The sequence below is a fragment of the Pelmatolapia mariae genome, linkage group LG5, assembly GCF_036321145.2.
Source record: "Pelmatolapia mariae isolate MD_Pm_ZW linkage group LG5, Pm_UMD_F_2, whole genome shotgun sequence".
Lineage (NCBI taxonomy): Eukaryota > Metazoa > Chordata > Actinopteri > Cichliformes > Cichlidae > Pelmatolapia > Pelmatolapia mariae.
In genome coordinates, this window is record NC_086231.1 from 19,063,551 (window position 1) to 19,083,751 (window position 20,201).

The following is a 20,201-nucleotide window of genomic DNA, read 5'->3' on the forward strand; positions in this document are numbered from 1 at the left end:
AAGTAGTCAAGCATCTCAAGCACACACTTCGCTTTGTTTGGTGTCTCCATCATTTAGGTTACTAAACAAACGGTCCATAAAGGAAACGACGTGCTCTGAATCAGGGATGCCTCACTGCTCTCCAGTCATGCGCCCTGGAGGTCTCGGGCCAGGGGAATTTGCGCCGTGGTGACTCGAGGCTCGCTTGAGATAAGTGACCACCGTGCACGCGCACGTACGAGCCACACAAGTCACCACCCATTGCGTCAGCGCGCTCCCTCACCCTCTCCGTCAGCGCGCGTGCTCCGTGCGGGATGCTGAATTGTAGGTGATGATGGCGGAAGGGGAGCACCGCTGAGTTTCATCTGAGTTTTCACCACAGCTGTAGAACCATCTACAACATCGTTTCTGTCCATCGAGACCTATCCCGAGGCGATGGGGAACGAGGCCAGCATGGAAGGTGAGGGACAGGCGGGACAGCCCGGCCCCGCCGTCCCTGCAGCAGGGGCTCCGGCTTCCATTTCAGCACCACCGGACTCTGGACAGCTCATCAAGCCCAGCAATGGAGCGCCAGCCGGAGGAAGTGGGGCTGGACCCGGGCCGGGGATTAACAGGTAGCAGCAATAGCTAGGACGCTTCTCCGCCAAAGTGTGGAGAGGAATCAGGGAGGCTACACGGCAACGTGGTGTGTAGCGTACATTAGTAGCCTAACGATGTGCAGCGTAGATATAGGATCAACCGACTGCGTGTAGATAGACTTGAATGGGTGCTAAATTATTTATTTCAATACCACTGTCAACACAATTTACCCCCCCCCCCCTTTTCAGACCAATTTATGCTTTTTATTTGTAATTTTTTTTGGCAGCACCGCCCTGTTAATAAGAAAATTAATATGCAACGGTCTCGATGTGCAATCAATAAAACGTAAATATGCTCTCAGACGTCTGAAGTAGGAATTTACGCCCGTTTTCACGGTGTCTGTCCCGAGGCATCAGCAAGTATCATGAATGAAAGAGCGACGTAGTGAGGCAGTGTTAAGTATATATATATATATATATATATATATATATATATATATATATATATATATATATATATATATATATACATATGCATATGCCCATGTAGCTTAAGGCGATAAATAAATAATAATTGTAAATGATTCAAAGTGCACTGGATCTCACGTTGAAGGGCTCGATCGCTTCCATTACATGTTGATTTCCACCGAACATGCCTCGACATCAGTGCTAGTAAATAGAGAGTCATGACAAATCACCTTCCACCTTGCAAGGAGACGTCTGTAGGATGACAAAGCTACCCTTAGATATCGCCAGCGTCAGTGGAAAAGCAATGCCAGAGAGCATAACCCACAGCTTTCCCAGTTAACAGATCTCAGTCTCAGTCTCAAATCAATATGCATCCAGTGAAAATTGTTTTTTCCACTTTCCTGTGTACTGCACAGAAGAGAAAAAAAAGAGAGAGAGTGATTTCCTCTCCTCAAGAGTGGGGCTCGCATCTCACCACAAGAAACCCAGACACTCAGCTCAGCTCAGACGCGTTATGGCGTTGTGGCAGCTTCTCATGTGACAGCATCACCTTCAGATTAACAGGAACATACACTACATGAACCCCTACTTCCCCTAACACACTCCCACCACCCCTTGCTGGCTTATACTGACAGCAATGTCGGCTAATAAAATATTAGCCTTTCCCAAAAGCCAGCACAAATCATTAGTGTGATCACATGTAGCAGCCTGCAGGTTTGTGTTTTCTGTGTGGGTGTGTGGGAGGGATTGCCCTTCCAACAAGATCTGATGTTGCCTTAATTATACAGTTCAGCAGTTGTAGACCTGAATATGCACATGCACAGTCACAGTCACAGCTGCGTCTTACATTCGCCACACCTGCTTACAGTCTCTTTCCATAGATTTTAGCCTGATATTCAAAGCTACGTGCTGATTTCTTCGTGCAACAGACGTCTGGTTTTTGATGCCTTTTTTTTTTTTGCATTGCGCTGCTGCTTAACTTCTTTTTATTCCACAGTGAGTTTTAGTGGGCTTTATATGTGTGGTCTGCAAAAGGACACCGTATGCTTTTAATAATGTCCAGTCTTCTTCGTGTTTCTGTTCGTCCAAGCATTTACCGTTCATCCCGTCTATTCACTTTGGAACAGGTTTAAATCCTCATAGCTCCCTTGTAACCTCATGATTCTTTTATATCTTGATTTCTCTCTGGTATCCACCCTAAGGTATCTCATAAAGTGATGTCTACTGCTGAGAGACTGAGTGTACTAAAAGACCGAGGGAGGCATTATAAGAAATCGGCTGGGAGAGAGACAGAGAGTATATCATATGGCTAATTTAAACAGTCTTTTTAAGATTGTGGCTGCACATTCAGTCTGAATCTTGCCTTAACATATTCCTTTACAAAGACCTTGTGAGCGTTTAAGAAATAATGAGACAACGCCTGGGTTGAGACTGTAGATAGGAGACTTTCATCTGAATGAAAATGAGGTGCACCATTTTATGAGTTTGCCTATTAATATGAGTAAGGGTATAATATGCTTTATATAGCTTTATTCAAAAGCAAGTTTTATGTAGGAGGTTTTTAGGACTAATTCTGACAGTTTTACATTTTATTTACTGCAGTTAGAGAACTCTATCTGAGCCCCTGTATGAGTCTGTGAAGCTAGGGGAGCCACTCTTCTGCTTCACAAAGCACCACAATAGTTTTCTTCTCTTATCATAACTGCTTTGACTAAGTGCATAGTCATCCTGACTTATTGACCATAACTGAAAGGCAGTCTGACACAAGCTCCAAATATTTCGTGTTTACAGCGATGAGCTCAGTGTCCTGCTGCTTTGGCATCTCCTTATTTTCAGTCTAACAACTCAACTGGTGGAGAACTGATATTGATATTAAATGCGGGTTTGAGTATTGATACTGGTACTTTATGAACCCAGACACAAGCAGAGTGCATGAAACCAATCACAAGTAATGGATACACTCAAATTCAAAGACTTTGAGACTTTGAGCACACTCCAAATGCAAAGCAGTTCATATTGTTTATCACCAGGGAGGGGCATTTATAGAATATCATTGCTACCAATACTGTTATTGATTCTGATTATAGGTTAGAGCCTTCACCTTTTCTCTTATTGATTCCTGATTTGTTTCTTTGTGGAAAATAAGAAGTCCTACACAGTTTTTCAGCATCAACACAATTGTTACATTATCTCTGTGGCTGAACACATTATAGTAACCGAGTAAAAAAAAAAGAAGACTCAGTATGAGCTTGACATCATTGTTAGTCAATGCACAGCTGTCAGAAAAACAACCCAGCATTGTTAAACGAATTGATAAGCTGGGAGGCAAAAGATTTAATTATTTCTCAACTGGAACCAGTTCTTCATTGCCACCCTTACTAATGACACTGTTATAAACAGAAAATGGATGTCTACCAGCGCTGCTACTTTATGGCGAAAAATTTTATTTTTGTCTATAATGAGATCGCGATTATTTAACACAATTACTCACAGATGGAAAAAAATAGCGGCATTATCAAACTTTCAGAAAACAAGAAACTTATTTTATTAATTAAACTGATTTTTTAAAATACGTTTTACTCGTGAAGCTGGCTAAAACCACATATCCAAGTCAAGTACCATCTTCTTTGTGTTTTCGGGCAGTTCTGCGGATGAAACTGAACTTGGATGCCACGTTGAATATTTTGGCAGCGCAGACACTGTGTCCAGTCTAGTCACAACTACACACTGGATGTGTTTTGCCATCAGAGTAACAATCACCACAAAACACAATACAGCTGTAGCTCACAGCTTGCGTGCTGTCTTTGAGGTTGCTTTTTGAAGGAACCTCTGCGTGATTTTTTGGGAAAGGCCATTTAATGTACTGAACCATGTTTCACATTTATGATGTGAGGCATTGCAGGATAAACTTAAAAGTTTCATCACTGCAACTACTACTTTTACATTTGTCCAGCAAGATTGGGAATATGTTGGCTCTAGAGTAAGCTTTCCCCTCATCTATGACTTGGCTGCTCATCATTTTTTTAGGGGCAGCCAAGCTTGTCTGATGTTAAAGTATGAAGAGTGGTGTAAATAATGGAAACAAGAAGTGCTGTGCCCTCTAACAAAACTATGCAACGTTGTCAGAGATGCTGTAATACACGCTTTATAACATTGATTTGGATCTTGTTGTCACAGCTTTTTTTGCAGGTTTGACCAATTGAAAAAAACTAATTGAAAATCATTCATTCTGTGTCTGACATCATTTCTGGTTGTTAGTGGCAACAACTAATAATCACTTTTTCTTATTTTTATATAATTTTTTACAGAAATTGCTTAAATGTGTGCCAACCCCTGCTTTGTTCCTCTTTAACCCTGATGATTCACTTAAACGCAGAAACACTCTTGTCTAATGTCCAGCAGCCATTGCATGACAGAATTAAATCTGCCCTGCTGGATAATTATGAAGCTGTAAGTGTTTCCTTCTGGGAAATAAACATAACCTTGTTACATTTTCTTTCTTTCTTTTTTCTTTTTGATGTGACGTACCCGGCGCTGATTGAAAAACAAGTGCGATAGTTGTTGATGCTTTTCGACAAAAAGATACTTAATGGTGGATTTACATTTTACTGATATACTGAACATGCATTTGGACATTCGCATCAAATAATGCCATTAATCATGTGCACATCTCATTCATCACCCTAACCCTTTCTACTCTGATCTTTAAATACTGCTAAATGGGAGGCACAATGATAGTTTTTTCATTCAGAAGTCTCAGCTACAGGTTCATTTCCAACAGAGAGAAAGCCTAAACCAGATACAAACATACACTACATCACACGTATTTAAACTATCATGCTGTAAAAATAGTCCTGATTTGCCGTGGACATGGGCTCTCTGGGGAATCTTGTTGGGCGCGGTTAGTTGCCAGTTGAGGTCTCTGTGGATCAGACTGTTCACACTTGGGACCTGGGAGTTATGAGAGCAGTGTAGTGTGACTAGATAGTCAGTATTCGTCTTTGAGTGGTTTTAATGTTGTGGCTGTTGTAGCATCTCCACTGTATAGACTCTGAAACTTTATCCAGCTAAAATTAAGCACACATCAGTCTGATGACTACCCCTCTACCAACGGACCTAATTGGCACACCAGATGTCAGTGTGAGGACAATTTCTAATCCAAATGATAAAAGTAATTATAAATGAATGCCTGCTGTTTATTGTATAGCTGTGGTGGTTTTTATTGTTCAGTAAACCATTTCAAGGCAATGTAATGGGTTGGTATATTGTATAGGCCAGTAATTAGGTTTTTATAAGGACAATGAGTACTGTTAGTTAAAACATGGACTACATGAAACTTTGCTGGAAGGAAAGATGGAAATGCACAAAAACACCAAGACTACTATGTTTTGGAAAAAAAAGCTTTGATTTGTTGTTAAAGGGAGCTGATGTTATTCTGTATTTAAACTGAAAACCGACTTGAACGTTAGATGCTGATCAAAAAGCTCTCAGCCATGACTCTTATGCTGGATTTTTAATAGTGGATTAAGTTGAATTACTATGTCTATGGCCATCACTGTGCAAACAGCACTTTCAGTCTTTGTGGATACACTCCTGTGCTAAAGTATTGACGGGATTTTCATAACTAGTTTTGTCTCACCTGTCTCGCATTACATCGCCAGTCTGTCAGTGCCCACTGCATGTGTTTTAGCAAGCACCTAAAGGATGTACTACAGATAAGAAATCACACTCATATCTGTTTAGTCAATATTAGGGACCTACAAGTAACTAGCTAGATTAGCTTAGCCTGGAGCTTGGGAAAATATCAAAAACAGCTGGCCTGGCTCTGTCTGAGGGTAATGAAAAAAGCATGAGCATTTTTTCAGTACAAACTGAGGTTTCTCATGTGACATCATGCTTAATTTGTCAGACATATTGGATGTGATACAACCACCGGTTGCTAGGGCTAAATGTGTGTGCCCCAACTGGTTGGCAGGTGTTTCCTGGAGGTTTCTGGCTGTTGCTGGATGAAATTGTTTGCTTTGGGTGCTAGCACTGCAACAGACTGGCGTGGTGGTGTACCCCGCCTCTTACCCTATGGCAGCTGGGATAGGCTCCAGCCCTCCCACGACCCTGAATTGGATAAACAAAAGAGGATGGATGCATGGATGCTAGCAGACTGTCACAGTTGCGTGTAGTTTTTCATGTTTGTCTAAAAAATACTCACTAACGACTAGCCCAAGGGTGTTATAACTTCAAAAAGTGAAAGGCAAACATGAGATGGAGAAGGGTCACCTTCAAAGCAAAAATTGTGGCTCAGCGCTGCAGACAACATGTTTCAGAAGGCGCAACTTTTACTTTGAAGGCAAAGCTTCTCCATTTCTGGTTTGTGTTGTACTTTTTAAAGTTTTACTACAACTTGAAGAGCTTGCCAGCATTTGCAGATGAGTGCTTCACTCATATGACAATCAGAAGGAGGTTTTCAGGAACTAGTTGGGGAACACACATTTGGCCCTAGGAACAGGCGTTTGCTACGGGGTGGACTGTAGACTTGTGTGACTGGAGCTTCAACAGTCACTTTCACAGTGATTGTAGTCAACCTCCAGCAAAAAACCTAAAAACTAATTTTTGCCTCATGACCAGTGTTGGACAGATGGCCTCTGTAACCAGGGGCTTATTTGCTTTATTCTACATAGTCAGCGTGATTGTCACGTGTCCAAAAGTTGTCAGCACCTACATGTTTTTTGCTGTAGGTATGCTAAATGTTTCTCTCTGCAGTTAACTTATATTACTCTTCTCATATGAAAGTGGTACAAATGTTCCCATCTAATTCTTGGCAATTCAGGGAATAGTATTTCCTGTAATACTAAAAAATTCCTCTGAGATTTTCATTGTCTTGCATTTCAATTTTTAATTAATGTGACATTGGGATATTGTCACATGGATGATAAAGGCTGAGTAGACAATCTAATCATCTTTCTGCTTATTCGCGATCTAAAGTTTCACATGGGGCTCCCCAGCACGAAAGACTGGCAACACACAAATGTTTTACTATCCACTTTGTGAAGCAATCTCTAGTGCTTTCGCCACAAAGCCACAAGTTGTTCTCAGTGGATTACCACTTACTGATGGATGAAAACATCTGAAGAAATCTTTTGAAAAAGTGTCCTCAAGTTTAAACTATGTTTTTGACTCTCATTAAGCCATGGTGCCTGAGGCTTTACATAAACCACAAGAGACTCCACTTAGCGCCTCGGTGTTTTAAATTGCAATTATTTTATGAAAATTACCTTGACATAGACTTAAATGTAGACTGCACAGTGGATCAACGGTAAGACGCATCAGCTACTAAAAAATGTTCATTTATCTGAGGGTTTCATGTCTGAATACTCACCTTCATAAAATCAGCGGCAGTGGCGGCAATCACGCCGAGTCACACCTGATAACATTAAGTATCCTTTTCAACATAACACGTCTGAATGCATGGAGTCAAATCCATTATTGGATTGGCGCACACAACACTGTTCTGTGTTTATTCAGAGTGAGAGAATTGCATGCATTTGTTCACACAGCACAACAGCAGTACTTCATTAATTAGTTATGTGAGATTATCCCTGACATTGAGACAGGATCGATCAGGATCTCACTGCAAATTACATCATGTACTTCACTTCAGGCAGGTGAACTGTAGTTTATAAGCTACATATGTGTATGTACAAGTTTGTATGGATCTATTCCCATAACCACATACACAATGTGGCTCCTATAGTGATCAAAACAACTATCGCATTATAGCTGCTAATCAAAGAAAAATTCATTATATGTTACTTAGTGTACTTAGTGTCAGATCTTGCTCATACTACATAATATTGTGTGAAACTGGTAACTGCTCTGTCAATGTTCCCTGAGGATTATTAACATAAAACTGACCCATATGAATGACCGAATGCCTACATTTGAAATATTAATGAAGCCAGCAATGTTACATATCCCATGTCTGAGAAGGAATGACTTTAGCCTCAGAAGGACTGAAAGTGATGGTCTGCCATAGACTGTCAGCAACTGTGTGAATTTCAAGTTCACAGTCGATAGATGAAAAGTAAAGATTTTCCCGATGGGCTCACTGCAGTAAACACAGAGCTCCTGTAGAGAGTTGAACAAGGTTAGAGTTTTGTAGCAACTCAAGTGTTTGCCAATGAGTCACAATTGCTAACATGCTCTATTTTAATTCCTTTATTCTCCCCATTATCGCCACACTTCCCTCACTGTGGATCCAGGGCTGCTGCTTCGACTGTCTTTGAAGATGACGGCCATGACAAAACAAGGTCTAAGTTGTTATGACAGTGGAAATCCTCCGCTCCTATTTAACTGTTGGCACCAGTGCCTGAAGGCCAGGGTGTGCAAGAAAACCCAAAGTTTACAGTCCTGATACGCCACCTTTGTTCCACCCCAAACAGAATGCTGAGGCGAGAACAGACCAGCTTTAAAGACCAGCACTTTACAGAAAGAGGCACTATAAAATAGGGAGCATTTGATTTATTCCTGGCCACTGTTTTGAGTGGTCTGCTATCACATCATGAACCACAATACAATCTTTTAATGATATGTGCGCCTAATGCATCTCAGAGCTGAAGGACTCCAAAATGCGCCCTTTATGAAGAAGCACTGCTGCTATTCAGTAGCTGTTACAGCTATAAAAGCCCACTTAAGAAAAAGTCAAATGCAATGCATTTAAAATATATACTAATTTATTATAAAGGAAAAGGTCAGAAAAACTAAGTTAGGTTCCTTTGTTTTCCTAAGTCTATACCCAGAAACACCACGTTTCTCTTAATGATGTTCACCATTCTTCTTTCAGTACTTTCAATCACTCCAAAAGGCTGCTGTGGTTATTTTCTTAAAGTTTCTGCATGTTAACAAAAGAAACAAACAAAAAGTTAGTAACCCCGTGTAGTTACTTCCAGCAGAGAGTGTAATGAGTTTTCATTGTTCTCGTTTATGCAATAGATGGAATTGCATTCATGAGTAAAACATAGCATGGACTGGGTGTTTGCAAATGTGTGCTTATAAGAATAAGCGCGTTAACTGGACTCAAAGATTTTATTTGTCACAGACACAGTAGATATGTGTGCTTCAGTGCAGTCTGATATAGTGATCATAAAGCCATTTCCAGCAAGCGAACCTGAAAAGGATTTTTAAAACGTATGACTTTAAAAGTGTAAAATGTACATAAAGTGTGTAAAACTCAGTCTTGACCTTGCAAAGGGTAATTGAGAGAATAGCTGAGAAGCTTCTCGAGTTTTTTCAGAGCTAAAGCCTCTCCTATCCCTAGACGAATAGAAACAGAAATGTTTCCATGCCCAGTTGGCTCTCAGTTAAAAAATAGTCTCTTTGTTAAATTGGTTATACTCCTAACTTAGGACACAGATCTAATGTACACCTTGTTTTGTGTTCTCTTTACCTCTGTGACAGGCCACCTCCATCAGACTCAGGACCTAAAGCAGGCGGCCAGATCGGTCATGGGACAGGTGACAGGTTGGCTTCCCATGACACCCCACAGCATGCTGCGCCTCATGGAGAGCAGGGCCAGGGCCATGTGGCCAGGAAGAGTCTGCAGGTGGACGTCGGTAGTAGCAGAACTGGGAGGTCCCCTTCTGCGTCCCCAGACCGAGGCAGTGTCCCCACCTCCCCTTACTCTGTGCCTCAAATAGCACCCATGCCCAGCAGCAAACTGTGCCCCGTCTGCAAAACCACCGACTTGATGGGCACTGGGGATGACAAGCCGAACATCAACACCTGCACGCAGTGCCGCTCCATGGTGTGCAACCAGTGTGGCTTCAACCCAAACCCTCACCTAACAGAGGTAGGTGGATCTGCTTCACCAAGATGTTTTTATTTTCAAGGATTGTTCTCTTTTATCTTTCACTACAGCAGACCAGTGCCACATAGTAAAGGTGAATTCATCTGATTCCCGGTTACTGTCAGTGAGGGAGTTACAAATGTAGTGAGCATCTGCCATGGTGCATTCGCACGGAAACAAAAACATCTCAAATACTGCTAAAAAGGTTAAAAAAAATGCAACCGTGTAATCGACTGCACAAACATATTTGGAATGAATTCAGGCATACAGCATTGCAGACTGCCTCAGAGCTAAAGAGAATAAAAGGAAGAGGGTGACTCTCTAATGTTGACAAACTGAGCACAAGATTTTCCTTGTAATTTTGATCTGCTTTAAAATAGGACCAAGTCTTAACACCATCAGGTTTTGTTTGTTGTAGCATGATTGTATTATTATCATCATCAGTCAAATATGTGTACAGCACATCTAAAGTCCTGTCAGTATAAACTTACCTGGGACGTTAGGAGGTACACCTTGCTAGTACCACGTTGGATCCTCTTTTGCCTTCAGGCCTGTCTTAACACTTTATAGCATAGATTCAACAAGATGATGGAAACATCCCTCAGAGATTTTGGTCCACATGATAGCATCACACAGGTGCTGCAGATTTGAGTACAGTGAAATCATTTTCATGTTCATGAAAGCAGTTTGAGATGAGTTGAGCTTTGTGGCACGAAGTGTTCTCTTGCTGGAAGCAGCCATTGGGATAGAAATGGTCAGCAACAATTTTTTTGGAAGAGGCTGTGTTGTTTCAACAATCATTAGTTGGGACTAAACTCATCATAGTAGACTCATCAGACCAGGCAATGTTTTGTCAGTCGTCTGTTTTCCAATTTTGGTTGGAGTCTGTGAATCTGCTTCAAGGTTCAACATGTTGTGGGTTCAGAGATGATCTACTGCACTTGGTTGTAATGAGTTGTTGTTTGAGTTAGTGTTTCCTTCCTTCCATCCTCCTCTGACCTATGACATCAACCAGCCACCTTTGGCACCATTTTCTGTAAACCCTAGAGATGGTTGTTTGATAGGAGATCACCAGATTCCAAAACACTCACATACCAGACCAGCCCATCCATCAGACAACAACAGTTTCAACTTCAGCAGGTCGTCTTGACTACATGCCTAAACATGATTGGTTGCTGCCATGTGATTGACTCTTTATGATGAACAGGTGTACCTAACAAAGTGGCTGGTGAGTGTACAAACTGACTCACTCGTTGCTGTAGTGGAGGTCAGTCATTGGTGTCCTTTGCTCCTACGGGTTATCAGTAATTTAACTCAGTACCTGCTCACTTTCCAACAGCTATTTCACCAGCTGTCGCCATGGTCTCTGGCTGCTGCACTGCCAGTCTTTTCCTGTACACCCTTTGTAACGTCATAGTGGTGTATGCATTTTTTTTTGAAGTGGGTGATTCAGGTGCTACAATTTGGTTTAATTTGTCTTTTGAATGTCATTTCTCATTGACATTTATGAGTAATGCTGTTGATGACTATTGTTATCAAGTTGGCTCTGACTGACTCGTGGGTTGAATTGCACCAAATGAATGGGAGTCAAGATGTGAATTAGATGCATGTTGTTTGAGAGCTGTGAACTTCTGCTCTAGCCATGATTTCTCTTGATAGGTGAAGTATTTAGTAGTTTGGTGGGCTCATAATCTTTCATCTGCAAAGACCTGGTTGTATGCGCTTTTCTAAGGTGCATAGTAATATATTATTCACCCGCTACTAACCATAATAAATCAGAAGCTCTTACCTCTAGAGCAAACTCTGTTGTTTATTCAGCTAATCTATCTTTACATAACACTTATGTGAAGTATATTATGCCTGTATATCATACATTCATCCTTTCTGACAAGCACATCCTAATCATGCCCAGAGCCTCTTCTGAAAAATCTGAACAGATTCTTATATCATCCCAAAAAAAGGAGCACAACACATTATCCCATCATTCGCAATCATTCATATGCGTCTAAACACTCATCACTGTTAACAGGTAGCTAAGAAAGCCTATTGCCTTCATCTGAAAATAAATCACTTGCCTAATTTGAATTAGGCCATGCTTCACTGTAACTGTGAGTCAAGTGTGGCTGTGTCATCTGTCACAAAGTTTCAAATCAACTTCACTGAGTCATGTTGCAAATTGAAGCCAAGATGCAATGTCAGTTACGCTGGCCTACAGGCTATCAGAGCGACCGTAGGCTGAGTAAATATTAGGATGCAGAATATAATGTTTAGGTTTTTTGAACGATAAATGCGTGCATGTAAATGTACTGCCCAACGGGTGTGTGTAAGCTTGATGACATGTATGCATCGGGTGCATAAGAGAGGAGACTGCAAAAGTTGGAAGAAGAAAGCAGTGGGAAATGGAAAGATGAGAAAGAAAAAAGCGTGGACCAAAGTGGAAACAGACAGTAAAGAATAGATCATGGCAGGGAGTGAAGGAGAGCATGGCAGTAAAGAGAACAGCGGAGGTGGGTGCTTTTCAGCTCAGGCTTGGTGAGCTTGTCAGATCCTGACAGAGAGAGAGAGAAACAGGGAGGGAAAATGTCCAGCCTCTGGAGACCTGAAGATTTACCCCCTTAACCTACTTAGGATGGATTTGGCTTCAGCCTCACTGCAGCATATCTAAAACAGCCTTATCACTCATCAGGGAAACTGATGACAACCAAGGTGATGATAATGCAGAAGATGACGATGACAGGAATTACGATTACAGTGATGGGAACTGGCCCAGAGAAAGGATAGCCATGGCAACGCTGTGTCAAAATCCACACAGGGATTCTCTTGATTCTTAATAGTAAAATATTTGTATATAAACATACATCCTAGGAATAGTCTGTCCTGTATAATAACAAGGTTTTGAGATTTTCTAAGATTATAATCTTGTTTTCATTTGAACATTTGGTGTTTTGTGTGAAAAATTACCTGAAGAATTTTCGCATTCGTTGTAGTTTCAGGATTAGTCCTGTGATGACAACACACTATTAGTCATGGATCACTTCTTGTGCAAGAGATGTGTGTCTGCAAATAGTTTACAGACACCCATTGAAGTCCCCCAGATTATCAGGATAATATGAGCAAAAATCTGTCATTGAAGAGGATTTCCCATTAAATCACAGAAAGATGGCAGTGCCGATTAAAGTCTTGATAGCTGTGGATGATTTCATGTTTGGATTTTTGAGCACAGACTCAAATAGCCGGGCTAGCCTGGATTTTCTTTTAAGAAGCCACATTATCTTGTAAAGAGAATCTCTCTTCACTCTTTGAGGGGTGAAGATAATTGTTGCAATGCACGTCAGAGCTGTGTTAAACTACCTCTTGATGGTAATGCAATTTGGATGTAAACAGCGAGCGACAAATGGATCTCACAGACCGCATCTGTTACGTGGCTGTCAGTCAAGCTGAGAAGACAAGTTTTATTTAGACATGATAGCTACAAATTCAGGCATGACAGCTATCGTGCACGTGAACTAAGACTTACATGTGATGTGACGTAGATAGCACCGAAATGAGAAAACGAGAAAGCCAGAAAGGCAAGAAATGAGACAGTCTAAAGGCAGGCTTTGAACAACAAAGAACAAGAGCAGTGAGAGAGATACTGAGAATACCACAGACATTCTCCCCTGACAGTGTTCTCCCACCACCATACAGGGGAACATCTGCTTCATAATTGGTCCAATTTCTATTTATAGACCCTACCCTCCTTCTGTCTGCAACGGTGGCCCGGTCCTGAGAAGCCACAGCTGAAAGAAGGAGGGAGAGGGAGAGGGAGACAGAGCTGGTTGAAAAAGCTGTGCGGTAGCAGGAGGAGACAGAACGGGAGGAGAAAAAAAAGCATCATCATAAATTAACCATAATAGCCAGAGTGTTCGTACTGACACTATCTATCTCTGCATAAATTCAGCGTAGGGAGAAAAAAATACCCCAACAACAACAAAATGGAGAAACAAATCAGAAAACAATGTTAAGATGCTTTTGAAAACTAAATTTTTTCTTCATACAGTTTGGTGATGAAGACACACCCCTGAGATGGAGCTGAAACGTTCTTCAAACAAATCATGAAACAATGACTCTTTAAAGTCTTTGTTTCAGAAAGGCCTTGGAGGTTCTTCTCTTTCTTTTTTTTTATCAACAATCCCACAAGCTGAAAGAGCAGTTTTAACAAATGCTCCCACACAGAAGCACTCTATCTCCTTATTCGAGTTTAAAATATAGCAGGTAGGTGGCCACAGTTTACAGTTGCAGTAGATAGATTTAGCAACCAAACCAAAAGCAGTAATATCGATTTGGACTCTACAATAAAATGTTTCCAATCAAGATCAGACAAAAAGCTTCAGTAATCAGATGAAACAAGCAGACGTTCAGTATATAAAAAAGAGAGAAACCCACTGTGCTACATCTGTTAGGCACCAAACAGCAGACAATGTTAAAAACTGGCCTCGTAGACACTGTGTACTGAAAACCACAGACTAGATATAAAAGCTTACCGCGGTAATGTCATTGTTAGTTAGTGAAGGCCCACTTTCTAGCTTCAAACGGAGGATTTTTGCCATCTTGGTTTTGAAACTGGACACAATGAGTGAGGCACAGGCCTGACTGAAAAACTGAGGCTCACTACATACTCTTTGGCTAGTCATATGTCTGACAAAAGAAAAAAACAAACATCCCTCTAAAAGGCATGCTAAATTCAATTACCCTTGACACTAGAAACTGAGACCACAAACTGATCAGGAAAGCATATACTGGGTGCACAGCTGGACGTCTTTTGTACACAAGCTTACAGTTAAACACTACATTTCTCAGTCAGACATGGGACTGTTTAAATAGACTTTAATGCTCTAAAGTTCTAATCCCAAGGCTGAAAATCAATTTTCTCAAGCGACACCAACCGGGGAGAGCAAGCTGTCCATAGTGTCATGAGTAAACATTCTGTAATTTTCAAGTGTGCTCGAAGGCAGCTTTGTGGGTTGTGAGTGTTTCAGGTATGGTATTGATCCCAGTTTGACCTTAAACTTGTGATTACTTCTAAACTTTTAGAAAGTGCACTGTGTTCTTCAAACTGAGGGCTACTTGAGTTTTTTGCTGAGCTAAAAGGAATAAAAGAAGGAGTCTATCTGCATATGTGTGACTGTTTATATTTCTTAAATAGAGTTCAACCAGTCTGCTTCCTGTTCGGAAGGTGAATTTGTCATATGGTGTAGAGCAGCTTGAATGCAGACTCCTGAACAAACTGATGATGAATCCAGAAACAGGCAAATATGGTCCAAAATCCAAAAGAATAACACAGGTGCCACACACACCCACACACGTAACAAAAACAAGAGGATTATATATTTAGTCGGAGTAACACAAACACACTGGCGTACTGTCTCTCTCGCACTCACGGCAGGTACACAGTATGATGCTACAAAGAACTGAGGCCAGGTAATCGAGGAAAGTGGACACAACTAATTAAAACAACACAAGGAAGTAAATACAAGGCACAAGAGACAAATGACTATCAAAGTAAAACAGGAAGTGAGTAACAGAAACACAGAATATAAAGCACTTCACAAAAGAGGACTAATAGGATCTCATAGAAAACAAACTGTAACAAAGTATCAAAAGCTAACAAGGACTGAGAGCGCAGAATACAAGAAAACAACCGGGAACAAAGAAAATAAGAAATAAAAAGGAAATCAAACCAACTACAACTGAAACTAAGCACAAGAGCTAAATGTTAAGCAAAAACAAAATAATAAACAAGCATGCAAGGAATCAAACTGAAAGAACTGCTGGAGAAGAAAGGATGTGTACTGTTAAATATTATTATAGTTTTAATTTTATGTTGCTAGAAATTGTGGAGATGCAGAGTAAAATTCTTAATTTTTCCCATAGCTGAGGCCTTGCACTATTTGGACAAAAATATTGGGGCACACCCCTTAATCTTTGAATTCAGCTGTTTACTGTGCCATTGCCATGGGTGTGTAAAAGCAAACAACTGGCCATGAAGTCTTTCTTTACAAACATTTGGGAAACAATGGGTCATTCTAGAGAGCTCGCTGTATTTGAGCATGATACTGTAATATGATGCCACCATTGAAACAAATCACTTCATGATGATTTTTTTTTTACCTCCTAGATATTTCATAACCAACTGTGAGTGGTGTTATTGCATAGTGGAAGCGTTCAGGAACCACAGCAACTCAGCCCAAGTGTTTACAGAACGGGGTTGCTGAGTGTTGAGGCTCATAGTGCGTAAAAGTCACCAACACTCTGCTGACTCAATAACCTCCTCTGGCATTAACATCAGCACAAAAACTGCGCCGGCAGCTTCTGGGCATGGGTGTAAGGTGTAGTACTTTAGTCTATATAGTGCATGTTTGTTTTTGGAGTGACTTTTGTTGCTATTTATTCCCATCCATTTGTGCCAAGGAAACAAATAAGTCTTTATTATAAAACACAAGCGATCTGTTTTAAAGTTTTAAGGTCTTTCAGATTTTCATCACATTAGCACTTAGTGTTTAGTGAGATGACATTTGCCATTAGCAGATGTTATTCTATTTGCCCAATAAACAGTCAGCAAGGCCAACACAGGCAATCGGATTGGCTGATATGTTGGTGCATTGCAGAAAAAATAGTTTTCTCTGTATGTTGCTGTATGTTTTCAGGGACGTTATTAGTGGGCATTCATGGTTCTCAAAGTATATTTTTAGCTGATTGTTCTGCAGCGCCTGCCTAATTTGGCAGTTCTGCTTCACAAGCTTACTTGGGGTGTTTTTTGTTTAATACCGTGCTTATTTGTGTCCTTTTGATAAAACAGTAATGTTATATGTGTGTCTGTGTTAACTCTGTTCCACTGGCTTATTTAGGGGCTTTGTTTATAATCACAGTACACATACACACACATTTACATGCAAATATAGAGAAAACTGCAAAGCAAAGTTAGCCTACACATTAAATACAATCTAGATTTTGTCAAATATCGATGTAAATAATTAGACGCTACCTGAATCAGCACTGTGTTTGCTGACACGCCTCATTCCTCGGTCAACAAAGGAATTCATCACTCACTCAAGCTGCAAGCTGCAGTTGGCCTTTTGAAACAGCCACATTTTGAGTGGGTACTGTATTAGTTATATAAATGTAAATACAGTGATATGGTCATATCAGTGAAGGATAAGTCCATTATACCCCAGAGGAGGCAGAGGACGGTTCCTAATCCCCTCAAATTAATTCAGATATTTAGCGTTAGACTTTTCTAATCCCCCTCTAACTCTGGATGATGTGGCACAAGAGATTCAGTGACATTCAGATCTGGCAAAGTGTAACACAATGAGAATGTTTCATGAATCTCTATTAAAGTTTCATTTTAGTGAACGACAGCATTGCTTCTGTCTGACATGGGTGAGCTGTGAAGAATTTAATGTAGGAAATCAAGATGTAATTTGGTTAGATTTAGAGTATGAGATAAATCATGTATGAAAATACCATTTAGGGGAATCTCTTCAAGATTTGCTTAATTTTAGTAAATGTGATCTTTTTTTCTCTCGATCCTTCTAAATTATTCTTTCCATGAAGCTGTTAAACTTTGTGTGTCTTGCTCTTGATGAGAGATTAATTTTCTTCAGTTTGAAGATGCTAAATAACATCAGAGCAAAAACAAAAAAAAACATGTTCTGAAATGAATTTATTTCTGAGTCTACCTACTAGTCAACAAATGTTTTTCCAGATTTTTCAACAAAAACATGGAGTGCATGTCTTTTGGTGACACCCTAACCTACATGATACAATACATATACTTACGCAATATTCTTTTTTTTTTTTTTTTTTTTTTTTTTTTTAAAACCTGTCCCGTTTGGTTCTTTTGCCATCAGAATTATTGTCTAAAGGCGAAGAAAGATGCCCAACGGATTTACTTTACCAAATGGACCATCCCAGCCTTGCCGTAATGGTCCATTTGATTTACCTTTTATTGTTTATGTTATTTTATTTTTTTTATTTTTACTTGCTAGATACGGGACAGGGGAAAAGAAAAGGGAGAAAGAAAGAGGGGGAAAAAAAAACAAAAAAAAAAACAGCGGAGAAGAGGGACGGGGATAAAGGGCAAAAAACAAAAACCAACAAAATAAGCAGACAAAAAATACATATATCGATCACCTGGATCACCTGTTGAGAAAGAAAAAAGAAAACAAGCAGAAGAAAACGAGAGTAATAGAATAAACAACATCACAATGATATATGGGAATATAACACTAAATACTTAATATTAAACATTATTGTGCAGCACGTAAGATCGACAGCGCACAGTGTGCTTTGAGGTAGGAGCCAAAAAGGGTGTAGTTTGTGTGTGTGATCACCTGTGTGTACACCTGTGAGCATGAGCGCGCTTGTATTTAAAAGGTTCCTTAATGTAATGATCTGCTAGAGGGTGTGGGGGGCCACAGTCCCATCCTCCAGGGCATGAAGCAGGTATGGAGGAGATCAAAACTCCAGACATCCAGAGGCCCCCAGACCACAAGAGACCAAGGAAGACCAACAGAGGGGCAGCCGCGCCACTGTCCCAGAAAGAGCTGAGGAGAGTCCCAGATGAGGGATCACTCAGCAGCCGCGGAGCAGAAGCCAGGGGGGGTTGCAGTGACGTGCCCGTGAGCTCCGCCGGCAGCCAGCTGTGCCTGAGTGACCGAGCCCCAGGCCGAGAGGCCGAGGGCACCCCACCCCCGAAGTGGCCCGAGCGAGCCCCAGGTTCCAGGCCCCGATAAGCAGCCACCAAGGAGTGAGCCGGTGTGTACCCGGACGCCCACCCCCGGACACAAAGAACCACCAACGCACCGATGTCTGAGGGCGTCTGCCACCGGCAGGGGAAGTGGTGGGGGGAGATAGGCCTCCAAACCTTGGAGGGCCTGAGATGTCCCCAGAGAGGTGGCGTCTGATACCCAACCTGACATATAGACACAGACATACAGGCACACTCAAATACAAACATCCATTCCCACCCTCATGCTCTCATAGGCAATTACTCCACACTCAACCAACGTGGAGACAGACATAAAGAGACACTGTACACACAATCACACTCCCCAAGCGTACTCTAAGAACCGGGTCTAGGTACCCTTGCCCCTGGAGGGGGAAACTGCACCCAGACCCAGGTGGTGTTACCCTTTTCCCTGCAGTGGGGAGAAGCAGACTGCCCCGACTCCGCAGCAGCAGGGAGGCCCCACACACCAGACCCCAGTCGGACGGCCAACTCCTCCTCCTAGCCCCCCCGCTCCAGCAGGCCGCAGAGACCGGGGTATGAGAAGACTCCAAACCTCCCTCTACCCGCTCATATGTAGTGTTGATGTATATGTGTTCTAAGGTGCAATTAAAACCCAGGAGGGCATGGAGCTACCTGCCAGAGAGCAGCAGGTAAGCGCATAGCCCCTCCTGATAGCCCTCAATGTCTACGTGTATTTAAAATTGAGAGGTGGGCAACGACGCCAGGGGTGAGGTGTACACCCTGATGGTAATTTGGAGTCCGTGTTGTGAGCCCACCCCCAAGATCCTATATGTATGTGTTATGAGAGTGTGAGTAATGTGAATGTCTAAGTTGTGAGATAAAATTGAGGCAGAGGCAGCCAGAAGGGGACAGAGGGGGGGATGCCTCCTCTGCACCCTGGTGACACACCCCTACCCCAAGGCCCTGCATGTGTGGGTGATTGTGGTGGAGCGGGAAGAGGGAGGCAGCTGGAGATATTCAATATTCAAATAACCATTTAGCCAGTATGATATGCACAGTTGGCTATTTAGGTTTTTGGACAATGACACAAATTTTGTAGTTTTTCCTCCGCATACAACCACAGTGTTTCTTAAATCAAATATTCAATATTTGAATATAATTCTATAGCCTTAATTCTAGGTTTTTAACAAAAGTGTTGTATTGACTGTTCGATGTGTGGTTGTTTTCAAGTGTTGAACTTGCACTTTTTAGATGTTCACTGGAGCTCTCTAAACAGAGATGTTGATGCAAGTGAAGGAGGCTGACAATCTGAAATAAACCTGTCAGAGAGATTTGGTAGTTCGGGAGTGTCCATCTACTTATCCATTTTGGGGCCATGGGTGGGAGCTGGAACCTATCCTACCTACCATAGGCTACCAAAGGACACACCCTGGACAGGTTACCAGGCGTGTCACAGGGCTAACACACAGAGAGAGACAACCGTTCACACTCACATTTGGACCTATAGGCTATTTTCAGTTCAATAAAATTTTAGTTATATAATGCCAAATCACAACAACAATTGTTTTAAGACACTTAATCTTGTAAAATAAAGGCACCCTTT

At 41.4% G+C, this 20,201-nt stretch overlaps 1 protein-coding gene across 4 annotated transcripts in view; it reads left to right on the forward strand.

The window, feature by feature from the left end:
• The first annotated feature begins 282 nt into the window (after positions 1–282).
• bsnb (bassoon (presynaptic cytomatrix protein) b) overlaps positions 283–20,201 on the forward strand; it is an 83,749-nt gene continuing 63,830 nt past the window's right edge. For all 4 annotated transcript variants that reach the window (XM_065470847.1, XM_063474028.2, XM_063474029.2 and 1 more), the window contains exons 1-2: positions 283–593; positions 9,477–9,867. In XM_065470847.1, the coding sequence (XP_065326919.1) occupies positions 415–593; positions 9,477–9,867 (570 nt within the window). In that variant the 5' untranslated portion in view covers positions 283–414. The remainder of the gene's footprint in view (positions 594–9,476; positions 9,868–20,201) is intronic.